General features: G+C 42.4%; 1 protein-coding gene across 1 annotated transcript; it reads left to right on the forward strand.

The window, feature by feature from the left end:
* Positions 1-401: 401 nt before the first annotated feature.
* Positions 402-5,570, forward strand: LOC119719472 (galanin receptor 2a-like). Its single transcript, XM_038188945.1, has one exon. The coding sequence runs from the start codon at positions 2,287-2,289 to the stop codon at positions 3,436-3,438; it is 1,152 nt and encodes a 383-aa protein (XP_038044873.1). The 5' UTR covers positions 402-2,286; the 3' UTR covers positions 3,439-5,570.
* Positions 5,571-17,956: the final 12,386 nt, after the last annotated feature.

A 17,956-nucleotide genomic window follows, 5' to 3' on the forward strand; every position in this document is an offset into this window, starting at 1 on the left:
TATCAGTTACTTTCGAATCCAAGAATTTGACGTCTTTATATCGCTGTGACAATCAACGAACCTTGTTTTTCTTGAGAGATCACGACTCACGAGTCCCATGTCCAAGCCAACGCGCAGGGTACTGATGCGTTGCCATACCAACCAAGAGTTGAGCTTATCCGAGACAGCAAGGTCCGTGTTGACTCTAGTAATGTCCTTCACTTCAGGAGAGTTACAGACAAACTTCAAAGCGCTCTCCTTTTTCCCCACCGGCGAGAGCGCTACAGTAGAGGCTTGAACAAACTGTGATTAATTGCGCACTGTCAGTTGTTCTGGTCACGGGTGCTGACGTCATGCCAACCCCTTTTTACTGGATGCGCTGTGCGAGCGCTCGGGTAGTGTTCTCGCGGCGGCACGACCGGCAGTAATCGTATGCCGTAGAAGTTTAATAGTTCTCGCAGACGGGCGCGGGCAGGGAGCGATTTATTGGCTGGCTCATCGCGAAGGGAAGGAGACGAGATTGCCTGTACGCAGTCGGCCATCTGAATGCTCGTGTGTACATTTCACTGTCCACACGAATCGTTCATGGATTGCAAAGTTTGGCGGGATCGCGGAAGTCATTGGACTCTTACGAGTTTTCAACGACGGAGAATCGGGCGGGAAAACTTCCGCACACATAGATTGGTGCAGTATGACCATGAACCCAAAACGCAGTACACATGATGATGAAAAGGACTTCTTCAGTATCGCAACGACTGTAACAGACCCATTGAAGTATCTCTCTCAGTCGAGGATTTGAGTTTTGCCATATGGACACCACAACCAAGGCCACAAGTATATAATTGCAATCTATCACTGATGACCAAACATATGAAAACTCTCGCTGGCATAATAAATCGCGGAATTAGCATAGCTTCCGAATCGACCCTGCATCGAGTAAACACGGTGGAGTAGATGAGGTTTAGATGAAAGAAAACCGACACCCAGTTCACTGCAGTATTTTCAGATACTTTTACGGATGACGTGTGACCTGGGCGGTGCGGTACCAGCAGGATCATTATTTTCTGCAGTATTTGAACAACTGCCTAAGCAAATATCCTCGTAATGTATGCATCATATTGCGGTGTGGCGGGCTTGGCTTTTTGAGCAGGAATATTTGGATACATATTGCTTAGGAGATAGTCATCTCTGAGTGAGTGAACCCTGCTAAATTCGGTCATCGAAAACAGATCGAACTCTGCCCCGGGGAGCCGAACAACAACAGATCGACCTTTTGCTGTTGGGAACAGGTCTGGTTTCTGAAGACATCATAAAGGAAATCTGATTCAGAAACGTACAATTTTGACAAGTGCACAATCAACAAGTGCAGCATGGAACAGTAAACCCCCCCAGAGAATTACACAGAGATCTTGGTGCGATACATCAGCGATAATCCTGGTAGATAATGTACGGCGAGTGACGCAAACAACCCGCCACATGAGCAAAGTTTTCTCGTCAATCGAACCACAGAGGGACTTAATAGTCTATCGTTAAGCTTCATTAATGTGGGGATGGTACGATTAGGTTGCCATTTGCGCTGCTCACGCCGCAAGGAGACAGTCCTCAGGATTTGCGGGGATGCAAGTCGCGGATACCAAACTCCGTGGATTTCCCAGATGGTGTATCTGATAACTGCTGAACGAGCCGAGGATTGGTATCCCCTTACAGACGCACCCACGCAACTATAAGTGCTTGCAAGTCCGGTTATTGGCAGGCATGATTGTTTATTTCTACCTAAGGAGACCCAATTCTGAACCGCTGAGGTAAATTGGTAAATGGTTATTTGTGATCAGATCTCTCCGCGGACTTTCTGTTTTGCGGCAACACATGCAACAACTTCAACACTCTTGGAGAAACCGTAAGTGCAAGTTAGTGATCTAAAATTGCACACAAATTGAAAAGTGCCGAGTATTTTACGATACACCAATTTCAACTCATACATCGATGCCTTGCAGAGAAAAGACAGAAAGAGCAGCTGAAATTTTTATATATATTCCCGGTGACGTAGAAGAACGAAGTTGCGTCTATATCATCAGACAAAATAACTTTCCAGGAGTACATTGATAAGGTGTTCACGTTTTGAATGAACATTTCTAGACGCCATATTCACTTGTAAATTGCTCACAGCATCGACACGAGCAGCTCTGCACACTCGTCAACGTGACTTACTGAGTGACACTCGATACGATGATTTCAAGCCTGGAATGCCATTGAGCCTTGGAAAAAAATTTGATTGAGGAATGAACTGACGAGTGATAAGGAGCTAAGATGCAGTCTCCGGGGTCTCCGTCCTTCTTCGCCTGGAGATGCATCCTCGTCTTCTTCGCCCTATGCGGCAACACCTTAGTCATCGTGGTCTTCGTCCGAGTCGGGCGGCTCAGGACCCTCACTAACTACTTCATCATCAGCTTAGCCGCAGCGGACCTCATCACCGCCATCACCGTCATTCCTAGCTTCTTCCCAGTGGAGGGACTACCGGACGACGCCCGTGGAGTCATCTACTGCCGCCTGGTCGCCTCGGACGTCTTCATGTGGACGGCCCTGAAAGCCTCTGTCTTCAACCTGATCGCGGTGACCCTGGAGCGCTACCTCGCTGTTGTCTACCCGCTGCGCCATAAGCGTCTCTTCAGCCCCACCAAGGCCAAGATCAGTGTGGCTCTGACCTGGGTGATAGCCGTAGTCCTCAACTTCTTTGGCCCCTTGGTGCAGGATGTACAAGATGGCAAATGCGTGGTGGTCTGGCACAGTGACGCCTTGCGCATCTCGGTGGGAGTGTCCGTGTTTCTCGTGACGTACCTCATCCCCGTCCTGGTCATGCTGGTGACGTACATACGCATCTTAGCCAAAATCCGGACGCAGACCCGAGCGGCCTCCCAGACGGCCCATCGGGCTCACTCTCAGAACCGTCTGGTGGCCTACCACGCCGCGCGGCGGGGCGTGGTGGAGACCCTCTTCATAGTGGTGCTAGCCTTCGCCGTGTGCTGGACTCCAGACCAGATGATGTTTCTGGCTCAGAACGCCGGTCACTTCGACTACGAAGGGAGCGCCATCTACCCGTATTTCCTCCTCCTTGCCCTGACCAACTCGTGCTTGAACCCCGTCATCTACTCCATCAAGAACCGGTCCTTTCGGAAGTCCATCAAGCTGGCCTTCCGGAGGAAGCACCGGGTCGGGCAGGACCTGTCCCGGAACCGGCGGGACGTGGCCCTGCAGGTGGTGAACGGTGCGGAGAGCGATAAGCTCACGTGTACGGACTACGCGGGAGTGGCTGCCGAGACCACGAACCATCCAGGTCACACGGACGGACCAAGTAGAACCGGTCGGCCGGCCCGGACTGAACCAGGGCAGCCGGATTCGCAAGCCCTATGCGAACAAGCTTCTGACACCCCAGCCCCTAGATCCTCGGACACCCCAACATGATGAGGATCGCTTTATTCTCCACCCAAAAGCGAAGTAAATTTCATGATTTCATTCTGGCATAGGACTATGTCATTATCCAGAAAGAACTTGTTTCGTATGAACCAGCCTTTAAGCATTGCCTCATGATCACTACCTTGCTCTAATCTGTTTGGATTTTAAGGGGAAAAAAACAGAAAGTGGCACTTTGCGTTGCTGTAATAGAGTTTCACTTGAAAGTTTTATCACCTAGTATCATGAAGGAGTACATGTATTTTTTTTTTATTTGCTGATTATAGTTTGTGGTCGTACTCCAAAATGAATTTAATTTAGACCTAAAGTCGATTAACTTGATGTCCCTATGTATATATTACACACTGAGCATTGGATTGATTGCATAAATTTGTAACCGGGGCATATATTAGGTCAAGGATTACTTTTTATCAGTCATTGGAGACGTATAATACCATGTAGATTATCTTTGTCATATTGGTCATAATTGGTACCGGTATATTGGTAAATTGACCACGTCATGCATCGTTGGAGTTTATAAACGCCAGATATTAGCTTACATTGTGACGAGTTACATGCACTGTACAGTGGATAGGCCTGAATGAAATATTGGTTCAAAACATTGGTCTCCGTATCGGTGGTTGGGAACCAGTTGTGTTGCAGTGAGCGCGTGCAGGAGTTTTTGGCTGGTAGTCTGCATTTTCTGTTGTATTCTGTGGTGTGTGCGTAAAAAACAACAACAACAGAATGTCCGTATAGCACCCATGTAAAATAGGTTCGGTTTGTCATTGAAAAGGTCTAGAAACCACGCATGCGCAATGGGTCAGGTAAACAAATTCAGCACGTGAACTAGATGCCTGACATGATTTCAAAATTCAAAGACATATTCCAACCCATGATGTGTGCGTGGTCGAAATTCTAAACCACCAAGTGAAAATCAAGGACCTTTTCATATTAAGGTTGGGACCCGAATCAACAAGGACAGAACGCGCATTTTAATGAAAGTAGTTTTTTCCCAAATATTGTATGGTAACTGGACTCTTGTTAGCCCAAGGGCGAATGTTATTGCCTACATCAAGACTGTAGAGAACAGAACATCTGCAGACGCAGACTAGACGCATAAAGCACCTAGGCCTCTCAATCTAAATTAAAGTTGACAATGTCCCGAAGGCTTATACGTGACCGTAAACGGGACTTCTGCATTACTTTCATGAGCCATTGGTTTGGTTTTTTGTTTGTGTGAATCAGTGAATTATGTTTTTGTGGGCGTGCCATAGGCGGTTAGTAAAATTGACTATATCTGAATTGGATCTGCATTTATTTCTTTGAATATTTTTGGCGTTGTTTGATCCTTTCGGCAATGAAAACCTATAGGATCGGGGTTCGAACCCGCGACCTACGTGCTCAGAAGTTGTCAAGCAGCTTTTGTGTAGAATTTATTAAGACGACCGTAAAAGCGGCCTTATCAGCCACGATGTGACGCTGATGATATGACGTTACGTATAATGTCGAGGCAACAGCTTCAGATATTTTAATAAATTATTGTTCAATGTATTATGGAAAATTCTGTTAGTTTCGGCAAAGTGGATTATTGAAGTTTATGCAAGTATTTTGATAATTGTACAAAAAAACATATCCGCACAAATCTACAAATTATCGCACAAACTTAACATAGATGTTCACAATGTGTTTACTTTTGTTTCAAGGTAGTTTCTTGTGCTTAGGTCTTTGACTTCCACCAACCAGCTTTTTAGCGAGCGAAAATTTCGAGGGAACAGCTTTGGTCGATCCTTGTATATTCACTAATAATTTAATTGCATAAAATCAACATAATTTAATACAGATCAAAGTAATTTTCATAATCTGTTCCATCAAATTAAAAATGGAACTAACTACAAACGGAAACTTAAGATGGTTGTCATTATGTGAAGTACCCTTTCGTGTTGACAACAGCAGCTAACCATACGTCTAGCTCTGACCAATATTTTCCAAAAACTAAAACTTTGACGTTGCCTACGTCAGACACTTTTCGATGTGGCCTTTTATATATAGTTTGTGCAATATAATGTCATGACTTAGCAAGTGAAATCTAAAAAAAAAACACACACACACACACAAAACAAGATAGCACTCCAGAGCGCACACCTCGCCAAGGCTAAACAAAATCTAATCGACTGTAGGCCTACTTGTTCCAAGGGCCACCCCTCTACATGTATATGCACTGAAAAATTGCCTGGGTTAATTTTACCCAAGAAAGGGTGAAAACTGGAACTACCCAAACTTGGGTTGACCAATTGTTTGGGTTAGAATTTCTGCTAAATTCAACCAAAACTTGTGGTCATTCAAGACCGTATTGTATGACTTACAAGTTTTGGTTGAATTTAGCAGAAATTCTAACCCAAACAATTTGTTATAAAACAACCCAAGTTTGGGTAGATCCAGTTTTCACCCTTTCTTGGGTAAAATTAACCCAGGCAATTTTTCAGTGTGCCTGTGTTGGTTTACCTTTCCATTACCTCATTGTATAAAATGGTCTAGTCCATTGACCTGTGTGGTTAGGTGGGTGATAAGGCATACAGGGTCACCGGGTCAATGCCACGCACACGAAGCTGGTCACACAGAGCGATCTGGTGACAGTTTTCCGTAATAATAGGTGAAAAATCCTTTTAAAAAAATCCTGTATCCAGATGCAGATCAAGATCACTTCCAAAATCTAATCGATTTGTACTTGTACCAAGGACCACCCCTAAAATTTCCATGAAAATCTGTCCAGAACTTGTTTAGCTATCCTGTTCACAGACAAACACACTAACCAACCAACCAACCAACCAACACACAAACCAACACCGATACGTTAAGAACTCTTTGGTCGGTATGGGGATATTTTATTCCCCTTTTTAATAGGAAACTGGACACGCAAAGCAATCATGATTGCGTGTTCTTCGACAACGGCATGGTTTCCTTCGCCGGAATGAGAACATCTGCTATCAAACGGAGCGAAATTTGAACTCTTACCAATTAACGTGGAACATTTCGTGCTACCAATGCGCTATTTTTTTTTTTGTCTGGAGTAAATGTTTGCCAAAGAGGCGGGAGCATTGTCCAGCCGGTGTTCACTCTTTGCAAAGCCGGTACGGGAACATTCTTCGTAGAATTTGAACCGAGTCCCAGCACACGACACATGAGTCTACTCTTCACGATAAGAGATGACGTGCACTGCGCCATAACAAAAACTAAACTTCTGTGAAGTTAACAAAACACACAAAAACCCAGGCAAGTGTTTATTTGCCTGCAATCGGTGACCCCTTATTGTCCCTCTTTTGTTTGTACTTTTTAGGAAGATCTCCCATATGCTTTGTACACGAATCCAAATTGGGGACCTCTCGGGAATTGGGGACCCTATTGAACGCAGAAACGAGGCTCATAGGATTGGGGGGCTCAAATACTGTGTCTCCGGATATGAAAGCATTTCTGTGTACATATTCACACAGCTGCACTTGATTCTACCTTGTAAGCGAACAAATCTCGTGCGATCGATAAAATGCGACCCTGGCGTCGTCCCATTCTTAGTCGGTAAAGTTTTAACAACGTAAAACGTGACTATTGTCCAAAAATGTTGACACGTTTACTGATTTTTCTTTTCTGAACGATGAGTGCATGCTCGAAATAAAAAAGCAGCGCACGAAAATGCATTGCAGGCCTATGTATAGAACACGCTCATTTCTAATCAATATTCTTCACATTTTAACCGGCACAGTACTCAATATATAAAATGATACAATTTTAAAGGGATCTGGAGATACTTTTTTTTCAACGTTGAGGTAAGATAAACTGAAATGTCCTTTTTCTCTAAACTGGTATGAGTAAAAATTGACGATATGAAAAGGGTACCGGTTTTATATTTCTTAGCAGTTATATTATTTGTTGGGCTTTAATATTGTCTTACAACACGACTGTGTTTTGTAGGGGTATACATCTGCATTCCACCAAGCCCAATGTATTTCGTCGCGAGCCTATATCAGTTTACGAATGTTACGTGTTGACTTAATAAATGTCATCTCCTTCTGTTACAAAATAGTCGCCCGCTTATACTGCAACGAAATGTGTCTGGTATTGATCGTATATGCCTTGCTGCTATGGGATGTGTGGATTGACATGTAAAACGGCCCGACAACCCTGAAAACTAAACAAACAAAAAATCTTATTTCACTTTATTTACAATAATATATTGAAGGGCCCAGCAATGTCATTGTTTTGATGCGATCATGGAAAGTGCACTTTTGTGTCCCAACGTTTATAACGTTATTTTCAATAATCGTTCACATACATCCCTATGAGAATTGTTTTCGTTTTGCTGAAAGAATGCTTAACCTTTTTGTGTGATCCGTGGACAGAACATGAAACGGTGTTTGTGTTTAAACTTCGTATTACTCGGAAAGTACACACAAGTGATTTGAATGATTCTTGTGCTAAAATAAAGCTTATTAATTTGGCTTTCATATCCTGTATTTTGAAAGTGCTAAATGCAGAACTTCATTAAATAATTGGTCCTGCCATTTGGGTTTCCTGGGGTTTTTTTACTCACCCTGTACATAAAAGAGAAACAACTTTGGTTTCCAAGTTATGGAATATCCTTTTTTTTCATTCATTCATTTTGGTTTTATTGTAGTCCAAGGACTAAACCTACAGTAAAATGTATTATTTACAGTGATTGCTAAAGATTATATAAACAGTAAAATTTGAATAAACAATATCCTTCAAGAACACAACAATCCCCGTATAAATAATTGTTTTGAACAATTGATGTCATTTTCATGTATACATTTTCACAAATCGTGTAAACATACATTCCATTTCGCAGCGTCAATATTGCACAGCATGCCACATTTACCTTAAAGGGAATATACAACATTTGCAAACGTCAACAAATAAAACTACCAAGTTTTTACGAAAAACCTTAATAGGATGTTGGTTAATGACAGTCTAAAGCATCCTGTATAATTATGGCACCTGGTGTGAAGTCATTTTCAAGAAAATGGTATTTTTGTATAAATTTCCAACTGTGGTCGGCCGACCAACGTTGGAAAAACCCAACTATTTTTCAACTACTGCTCCAAATTTACCTTTTTTTCAGTCAAAATTTGTTTGCTATTGGTTACATGTTCATGAACGGGTGCAGGCTAGCTAGACTGGTTCCCTTACCTTAACATTTTTCCGGCATCTATAAATTGATCCATTTCATCTTTAGTGGAGTAAGGGAGCCAGACTACTTGAACATTTTGTTTTTCTTGGCTTTTCCAGCATTTCCGAACACAAAACTTCAATGTCAGTGTAACAATATTTGATCTATATACTAGCCCCTCAAATAGTTCATTTCTGAAAATTACAACAAAAGCCAATGATGTACATTCCCTTTAAACAGCCGGGCAATGACTATAATGTGACGACTGAAATATGCAATCGACTTCAGAAGAGTTGAGCAAACAAGTACTCATAGATGTGACTTGAGCTATCCAAAATTCACTTCAGATCGATTCAATACTTCGTTTGGACAGAAACGTGCGAATTGAAAGACTATTTGAATTCGTGACGAATTGCCCAACGGATAAACCCGTTTAAAACCGTTTCGTTTCACACTTGAGCGACCCTTCAACAGTGTGCACGTAATTGGTACGCATGAAATCTTCTGCAGACATTTTCGAGGCATATTCTGGTCATATGTACATGTAGATACAAATCGCACGTTACCAATTTCATTAGTGCACAAACGTGTGAAATTGAATTTGTGTACTTGAGCAGGCAATTTAATTTTTACGACCGTATAACGTATAACGTATTTATGTGGGTTTTGGCAGGACGTCCTTTGCGTTGATCGTATCAAACAACTAGTAAACAACCTTGGCATTTAGATTTAAATCCAGTATCTTTTTGTCACATTTTTTTGCAAACCTTTGTGTGTTTTTTTATCCCTGCAACCTTCATTCTAAAATGTTTTGACCTGGTATCAGGGTACTATTGGGCCTGACACTTTTCTGGGTCGAAGAATCCACTTTTCCAGGTCAAAATGACACTTTTCTAGTCAAAATGGCACTTTCCGAGTCAAGATGACACTTTCCGTGCCAAAAAGACACTTTTCCAGGTCAAAAATGTACTATTCCTGTGTCAAAACTGACACTTGTCCGGTTTAAAATGATACTTTCCTGGGTCAAAATGGCACTTTTCCAAGTCAAAATCGGATGGAAAATGAGTCAAAGAAGTGTCATTTTGACCCAGAAAAGTGTCATTTTGACCCGGAAAAGTGTCATTCTTGACACGAAAAAGTGTCGAGTTCTACCCGGAAAAGTGTTAGGTCCCACAGGACCCAGAGTCTGTGTCAAATCTTAACCGGGACTTTTCTAAGTGTAAGCGAACACTTTGCAATTTATAAACTAGAAAATAGTGAATGGTGGTTTGTTTTTCTATATTTTCCAATGAAATTAATGTAAGGAGAGAGGAATAGCCATTGCCTGAATCATATCATAAAGAAAATATTCATTTTGATGGACAAAAATAAGTGCCGATGGTCATTGTTGGTATATACAATGTGCCTTTTATTTAAATAATTAACCCTAGAAGAACTCAAACTATCAAACCCAACGGCATGTTTTGTTGGAATCTGTCTGGATGGGTACAGTACCCCTAAACTGACAGTCTATTACATTGGGTTGGCACACCTCCAGAATCAATGTCAGCGAATGCAGTTTCCCATAATGTTGGAATTTGCCAGGAAGGGTATGGTTCCTAGTAAATCATGTTAGGGTTTTAATAAGATCTGACATGTCAGCTAAACAAGAAAGGAAGGTATAATGACCGAAGCTCAGCAAGTACTCTCCCCGGGCTCTCCCCGGGGCTCGCTTGCTGTCAACCCTCCCAAGGAGGTGTCAGGATGAAGAAGTAGACAGAACAAAATAGACTATAACTGATGACGGTTTAATTAGCATCTTAAGACCCAAGCCCGTCAGGCCACTGTACCCTGCTTTGGGCAAAGAACTTAATGCATTACACTGCATCAGCCTCATGAGCGTTTGTTGGGTGAGGCAGGCATCTTTTTCTCCAAGCCTGCAAGCCGTTGACTAAGGATCGTTTTTTGAGACCTTAAAGGCACAGGAATCGTTCGCTCCTTGTGGTTTTTTTTTTCATTTGAAGCACCAAGTTGCTCAACATCTTAACTTGGTGGTTTTTTTTGTTCAGTGGCTAATGTAAATTTTTTTGTATAGAAAATACAGAATGTATAATGCACAGGTTTGTTTTGTCTCGTAAGTGGATACCTAAGGTAATGCACGTATAAAGGTGTGCACGCGGGCACACTTTTTTTACAAACTGCATTCAATGATTGCTATTCTTTTTATTGAAACCAATTCTGGCGGAATACTGTTACAGAGTACTTGACCAACCAACCCTGTCTTCACTTTCAGCAGTTTTGTTCTCATTAATATCAGTTTGTACTATTTTTCAAGCTGTCTTTAATCAATTGCAAGAAGAGGGGGGAAAAGATTGATGTTGTGTTTGAGAACGTGGAGTCATCGTGGAACATTATTGCCGGAGAGCACATTCCCAACATCCTCCCATCGGGGGGAAATATTGTATGATTGATGGGGTTCGTGTTGCTCCGTTAGGCCATAGCCGAGCTCCGAAGATATCCAGAGAAAAATCACTGTGATTCCAAGACATATAGATACCTAACTTGATGATGATTTACTGTCACGCGTACGTCGAGGAGTTGGGTTGGAGCATACACTTCCCTCGCTTTCGGCCTCTTTGACCCGGGTGCGAACCCCGCCTAGATCAGCATGTGGACTGGTTGTTTTAAACACTGTCTGATTCTTTCTGTGGAATATCATTTCGGTGTGTTTCTCCCTAAATCTGATTGTCTTCTCTAAATTGTCTTCTCTTCCTAGTTCGTCAAGCATCTGTGCTACATTGTGCAGTTTTGAGGAACTTTGAATTTCATTGCAGCGAGACTTAGGCCTATCATTAATTAAGCTGTTCACAGACCGCACAAAATTATATTCAAACGATTCAGAAATGACTATCATAATTCACTTCAGTCTTTTTCATACATCTGGTCTACACAATGGGCCGGATTTAGCCCATACATTGCTCAGTTACGGGGTAGTCCTATACGATAGCACTGCTTAGCTCACAAGTGACAGTGAGTGAGTCAGTTCGCCAGTCAGTGCAGTCAGTCGGTCAGAGAGATAGATACAAAAAAGATATTAACAAAACCAGATTCATGCCTACAATTCCTAGTTTTTTTCCATAGACTGAATCACACAAACCACACCTTAAGTAGCCGTCAACAGTACAGCGCAGTCAATACCAAGTTTTATTTTCTTGGTTTCCTCAAATTTTTATTTCAACCGCGAAGACGCAACCGTCTAGACTGCTCAACTCGCGGGCGTACGTGTATAAGTATCAGGTTTGATTCGTGAATGAATGAATTTGTTGCAAGTCTCGCTAGATAACATGCAGTTGCGGGCGCCTAGTAATCAGAAATTCCCAGCAAGCACGCCAGATAACCTCAAGCACGCCAGATAACCTCTGTTGACAGATATGATATAAGAGGAGAACCCTTTACCAAATGTATTTCGTCTTATCTATGCGACAGCTGTGATGGCGGTATCACTTTGCATAAAGGATGTGCTTTGTACAACGATTTCCGATCGGAGATAAAAAACCGTTAAACAAAAACAAACGATATCGTAAAATAATGATACACCGGCTGTATTCAATTAGAAGGATTCTTCTTCTTTTTTTAACTGAAACAAGCAATTTTGCCCTTTAGCAATAATACACAATTCAATGCCATATAATTCAATATAGTTATCTTTACAGTACGATGATGAAGATGACCCCTAATGCTGTCTTCAATTCAAAATGTTAAAATTGTCATAGATTGACTCAATATAAGCCTATATATCCATTCACGCGTTTTATGACCACTTTCCAAGAAGGGCGGGCGCAAAAAAAAAATGAATTAATCGCTCGGGCAGGAAAAGCCTCCGACAGCGATAAGGAGATTAAGTGCATTCGTAAATCACTCTAAAGACTTATCCCAAAAGACTTAGCGAAAATGGAAAAACACAGTCCCGTTTTAATATGGATGCGGAATGAACTTGTTTTATGGTGATGGCCTAAACTCAATTGAGTGTGATTTATAGGCGTGTAATAAGCGGCCCGTGCTGATGAAATGTGTTACGGCACTGAATGAAAATGTTACGGCGTAAGGCCGACGTGAGAGAATTGCAAATCGTTTCTTGGTTGTAACAGCGAATATCGACCACATTATAGTAAAGCTATACAGGATGGTGCAAAAAGAAGGAAACCCACTTTTGACAGGAATTTTGACCTACCCCTACTTGTTGAGCACATTTCAAAAATTCAATTTAATGGTATTAAAATATTGATCTTTTAACATAAGTGACCAAAAAATGATTGCAAATGCATATATTGTCTCTGAGGTATGTAGTAGTTAAACAATGTCATGTGCCAAACCTGGAGCAAAGAACAAAAATACTTTGAAAAGAACATTTAAAAATACGAGCACAAACTCTTGCTATACCACAAACCCAAAACCAGAGTGGTATATAAACCAGAGTGGTACCGGTGACGCAAGCGGCCAGCCCCATAAACACTGTCAGTGCAGCCGTCAGGGAACCCGACCAAAGATGGCGTCATAGTGCCATCACCCTATTTTTGGTAATTCTGTTCCATGTGTTATTATAAATCAACGGGACAAAAAAAACTCGGGGAATCTGCACAAGAAAACATCCGCTGGCGCCTGTCAGAGAAACTCTGTCATTTCAGATGAGGCAAAACCTCAAGTGTACAGCCTATATCAAACGACAACTTCACGTATCATGATGACATCAACTTTCTAAAGGTTGGTTGTGATTTATTTCGTACACTCCACCGGTTACGCCTGTCTACTTCTCTTATAAACAATTCATTACATTAAAAGCTGTAATGTAGGCCTAAGAGCTTCAAGTTGGCTGTGGAGCTGTCGATAATAGAATCATAAAACTAAAATTGGTAGAGAAGATTGATTTGTATTAGGCCTAATGTTTTCTCATTTGTCAAATGACAAGCTAATTTATAAAGTACATGCACTTTACAAAGCCAGAGTCTGGTGGGAATTTGCATGCTACGTGATTTTGAGTTTTTTTCTGGCCCTCGAGAACAAGACCAGGGAACCCGTTCATTGCCGTTATGGGGTAATCCTATACGATAGCACTGCCCGGAGTGAGTCGGTCAGTGATTCAGTCAGTCAGTCCGTGAGAGAGGGACAACAGGGACACTATAGCTCTCTTGGACCACCAAAAACCCCATAAAACAGGGAATATATTTTCCCTCCTGACGATAACTTTAATTCCTGGAGAAAAAAACGGGCTGACTGCCTCAGGTAATCGTCAACTCAAACCGTTGAACGTCTATTATTTACCTTTCTCAGAGCGGATACACAGCCCGGGGCGATCGGCGCAGCGGGCCCGTACGGCAACCATGAACATGCCCGGTGCGGGCTTGGCTACTCCGGAAGCGCCGTTCCTGGGCCGAGAGATATGATAACATTAACATAAACATACCTGGTGAAATTAAAACCATAAAACAAACAGTACCCAAAAGGTATTGATGATCATTAGAAAAACCATCTTAAAAAAAAACGTAAATTATATTGTAACTGCAGTTTCAACAGTTGTAGTAACTAGTGCAGTGCCCGTCTAAAATGTGCATGTTCGGGAAACGCAAATTGCTTTGCCGCTGGTATAGGTTGCATACTTGCAGAGTTTTGGAGAACTGCTCGTGCAAACAACGCACGCGATTCAATGGTGTTGTTTTCACAGGTTGAACGCACACTTACGTCAAATTTTTTGCCAAGTTTGAAGTTCGACCACCTACAATGGTCGCTCAGTCGACTGCAAAAATAATGTGCCCGTGTACATACGAAAACATGGTATGCAGTGCTATTCACCCATTGATCCATTAGTATTAACCCACACTGGACATTGTATCGCCCTGCAATGCACGTGCGCGTGTCCGTCCTTTTTGCATTGTTTGCGTCATATTGAGCACGTGCGCTTTAGCTTTAACATGACGTAAACAATTAAAAAGAACGGCAGTGCGTGCGGGTGTTATGTTCTAAGCTATATACTGCCACGTTTGCCTCAGAAAATACTGCTTTTTGCAGCTTTTTCGAGAACCGCTGGTCCAAACAACTTCAAACTTTGCACTGCACATTCTGTTGTCCCGAAAAATATACCCACCGATTTTCAATTTCATACGGTGCCCGGTTCTGGAGATAATCGACGGACAGACAGACAGACAGAGATTCCTGGAATTATAGTTAGACTAGTGCAGTGCCCGTCTAAAATGTGCATGTTCGGGAAGCGCAAATTGCTTTGCCGCTGGTATAGGTTGCATACTTGCAGAGTTTTGGAGAACTGCTCGTGCAAACAACGCACGCGATTCAATGGTGTTGTTTTCACAGGTTGAACGCACACTTACGTCAAAGTTTGTGCCAAGTTTGAAGTTCGACCACCTACAATGGTCGCTCAGTCGACTGCAAAAATAATGTGCCCGTGTATATACGAAAACATGGTATGCAGTGCTATTCACCAGTACTGGACAATGTGTCGGCCTACACCACTGCACGTGCGCGTGTCCGTGCATTGTTTGCGTCATATTGAGCGCGCGCGCTTTAGCCTATACATGACGTAAACAATTGAAAAGAACGGCAGTGCGTGGTGTTATGTTCTAAGCTGCCACGTTTGCCTCCGAAAATACTGCTTTTTTGCAGCTTTTTCGAGAACCGAGAACCGCTGTTCCAAACAACTTCAAACTTGGCACTGCACATTCTGTGGCCCCGAGAAATACACCCGCCGATTCTCAACTTCATACGGTGCCCGGTTCTGGAGATAATCGGCGGACAGACAGACAGACAGAGATTCCTTGAATTATAGTATAGACTAGTGCAGGGCCAGTCGAAAATGTGCGTGTTCGGAGGGGGCAGTTGAGAACTGCAGCTCGTGCAAATAACGCACATTATTCAATGGTGTGAACGCACACTCGCAAGTTAAACGCACAATATGTCGTCAACCCCCGACACTGATATTTACCCCTACTGGACAATATGGTATTGCCCAACTGTAGGGCGTAGTTGTAGGGCGATACCATATTGTATTAGAGTTGCTCAGTCGACCGCCTACATACAGTGCAGTGATGGTTGCTCAGTTGACTACAAAATGCATGTGCCCGTGCCCGTGCATGCCACTAACGTACGAAGACATGGTGTGCAGTGCTATCGCCCTACAATGTGCCCATGTCTTTTTTGCATTGTTTGCGTCATATTGAGCACGCGCGCTCTTGCTTTAACATGACGTAAACAATATAAAAGAACGGCAGTGCGCGGAGTTCTAGGCTATATTCTGGCGCGCTAGGTCTCAGAAAATACTGTTGTTTTTGCAGCTTTTTCGAGAACCCCTCGTCCAAACTACTTCAAACTCGGCACTGCACATTCTGTTGTCCCGAACAATGCACCCGCCGATTTTCAACTCCATACGGTGCCCAGTTCTGGAGATAATCGGCGGACAGACAGACAGCCGGACAGACAGACAGACAGACAGACAGAGATTCCTTGAATTGTAGTATAGATGTCAAAGTGATTCCAAATTCTTGTGTTGATGTGTGAAACATAGCATAATCTGAGGACCAACCAAAAACGAGTATACAAAAGACAACAGCTGGTACCCATGTTGTTATGCAAAAAAAATATACTTATAAGTATTCGCTCGTACCCACCGCCCAAACAAGAGTGCGCCGGCGCTGGGAAGGGCTCTTTCACCAAATTTTTTGAAGGAAGCACAGGCGTTGCAAAGCATTGTGGGTAGCTTGCTACAAGCTACAAGCAAGCTTTTGACCCATGTTATTGTTCAAATAAATTCTAGCCAATGAGGGCTTCAAGAAATTACATCGCGGCATCCTGAAGATATCAGCCTTCCAATGCAGCGCCGTGTTAGGGCGGTGGGTGTATACGAGCGAATTTTAATTTGTTGTACGAATTGTTGCTTGTACCGGTGCTGCATTAAGGCAACGTTAACATTCTATCCGATGTAGTTGTACAATAACTATAGCTTATCAGTAACTTTCAAAGAATGTATGCCCTACCTGGTTAAAGTAATACATGTATGACCATGGAGAATTTCCGGGTTCCGAGACTTCTGAGCACTGAACTTCCTAACAATGAAGCAAGGCCCCAAGTTGTTCCAGTCACTGAATATATGCGCACTTCTTTATATTGTTAAATTTTGCACTCTCAGTTGTGATGTGCGAGGAGATGTTGACACGTCCTTGGAAGTCTGATGGAAAATACCTATTGGTCTTGTCCAGTATTCACTTAGATGTAGATGTAGAGTGAAGGCACCAGGCTGCAATGACTAATATCGCGCCATTTTAAAGCACGCAGGTAACATTCTTCATTATAATCACATCTGTATACTATTGAAATGCAGACAATGTCAAATAGCATTCTGTGTTCAGTTGGTGAAATCAACCAACGCTTCACCCGTCCGTGCACTTTAAATGAAGCCACACTCTGTTGAATTTCAAATTTGCCAAGCCGACGGCTATACTAAACATACATGTATAAAGGTCTTTGCTCCATAATGTGACAAGCCACACAAGGTGCGCACGACGCCACGCAGCGCACGACGTGTAGCCGACTCTAAATCAACAGCCAACAAAAATATGACATCCCGTACTGCTGGACTTAATTACAGACTAAGTTTGGTGACCGTCCAACTTGTGTTGATCCGTTCATGTATTGCGCTGGTGACGAATCTACGTTTTGTGAAACACAAATTTTCGATTTTGTAACAGCCAAGTAGTGTGCCGTTAGTGTCTTGTGCGAATGCTTCCAAATTTCCAAAGAATTCTCCATATCGTTTGTTTGAGTGACACCAATAATGGAAACGGCCATTTTGGAAACATTTCTTCAAAGTTGTAAGCACTGTTTACCGGGGAAAAGGTATCCCTTTATTTTATATTTAAAATATTCCAGAGTACGGCACAATGGGTTACAGAATATGCTATACGGGCTAATATTATGTCAGCCATGAACTCGAAAAAGAATCGATAATCAGAACATCGAAATAAAGATAAAGCCACAGCTGCGACCAGCGTTGACAAATTATGATCCCATCAAGATACAAGGCATGTGCATTAATCGAAAATGCCAGCATCGACATGAGTGGTATCGATTATACAAACTGTCAGAATTTACATTCCTGCGCCATTATTTCCGCGGTATCATCACCACTGTGCATTGCTGGCAGTATATTGGGTGCAAAACATATTGAGTTGCTATAAATAAGATGGGGATAAAAAAATAAGACGCGCGGTACGTAAATATAACGGGGTTGATCTGAAATTGCTTGTATAGGTCACGATAGCGTACGACAAAAATATCCTGAAGAGTTCTGTTGCCATGATGTTTTCG

Source organism: Patiria miniata, unplaced genomic scaffold (assembly GCF_015706575.1).
Source record: "Patiria miniata isolate m_02_andy unplaced genomic scaffold, ASM1570657v1 HiC_scaffold_8, whole genome shotgun sequence".
NCBI classification, from domain to species: Eukaryota; Metazoa; Echinodermata; class Asteroidea; order Valvatida; family Asterinidae; genus Patiria; species Patiria miniata.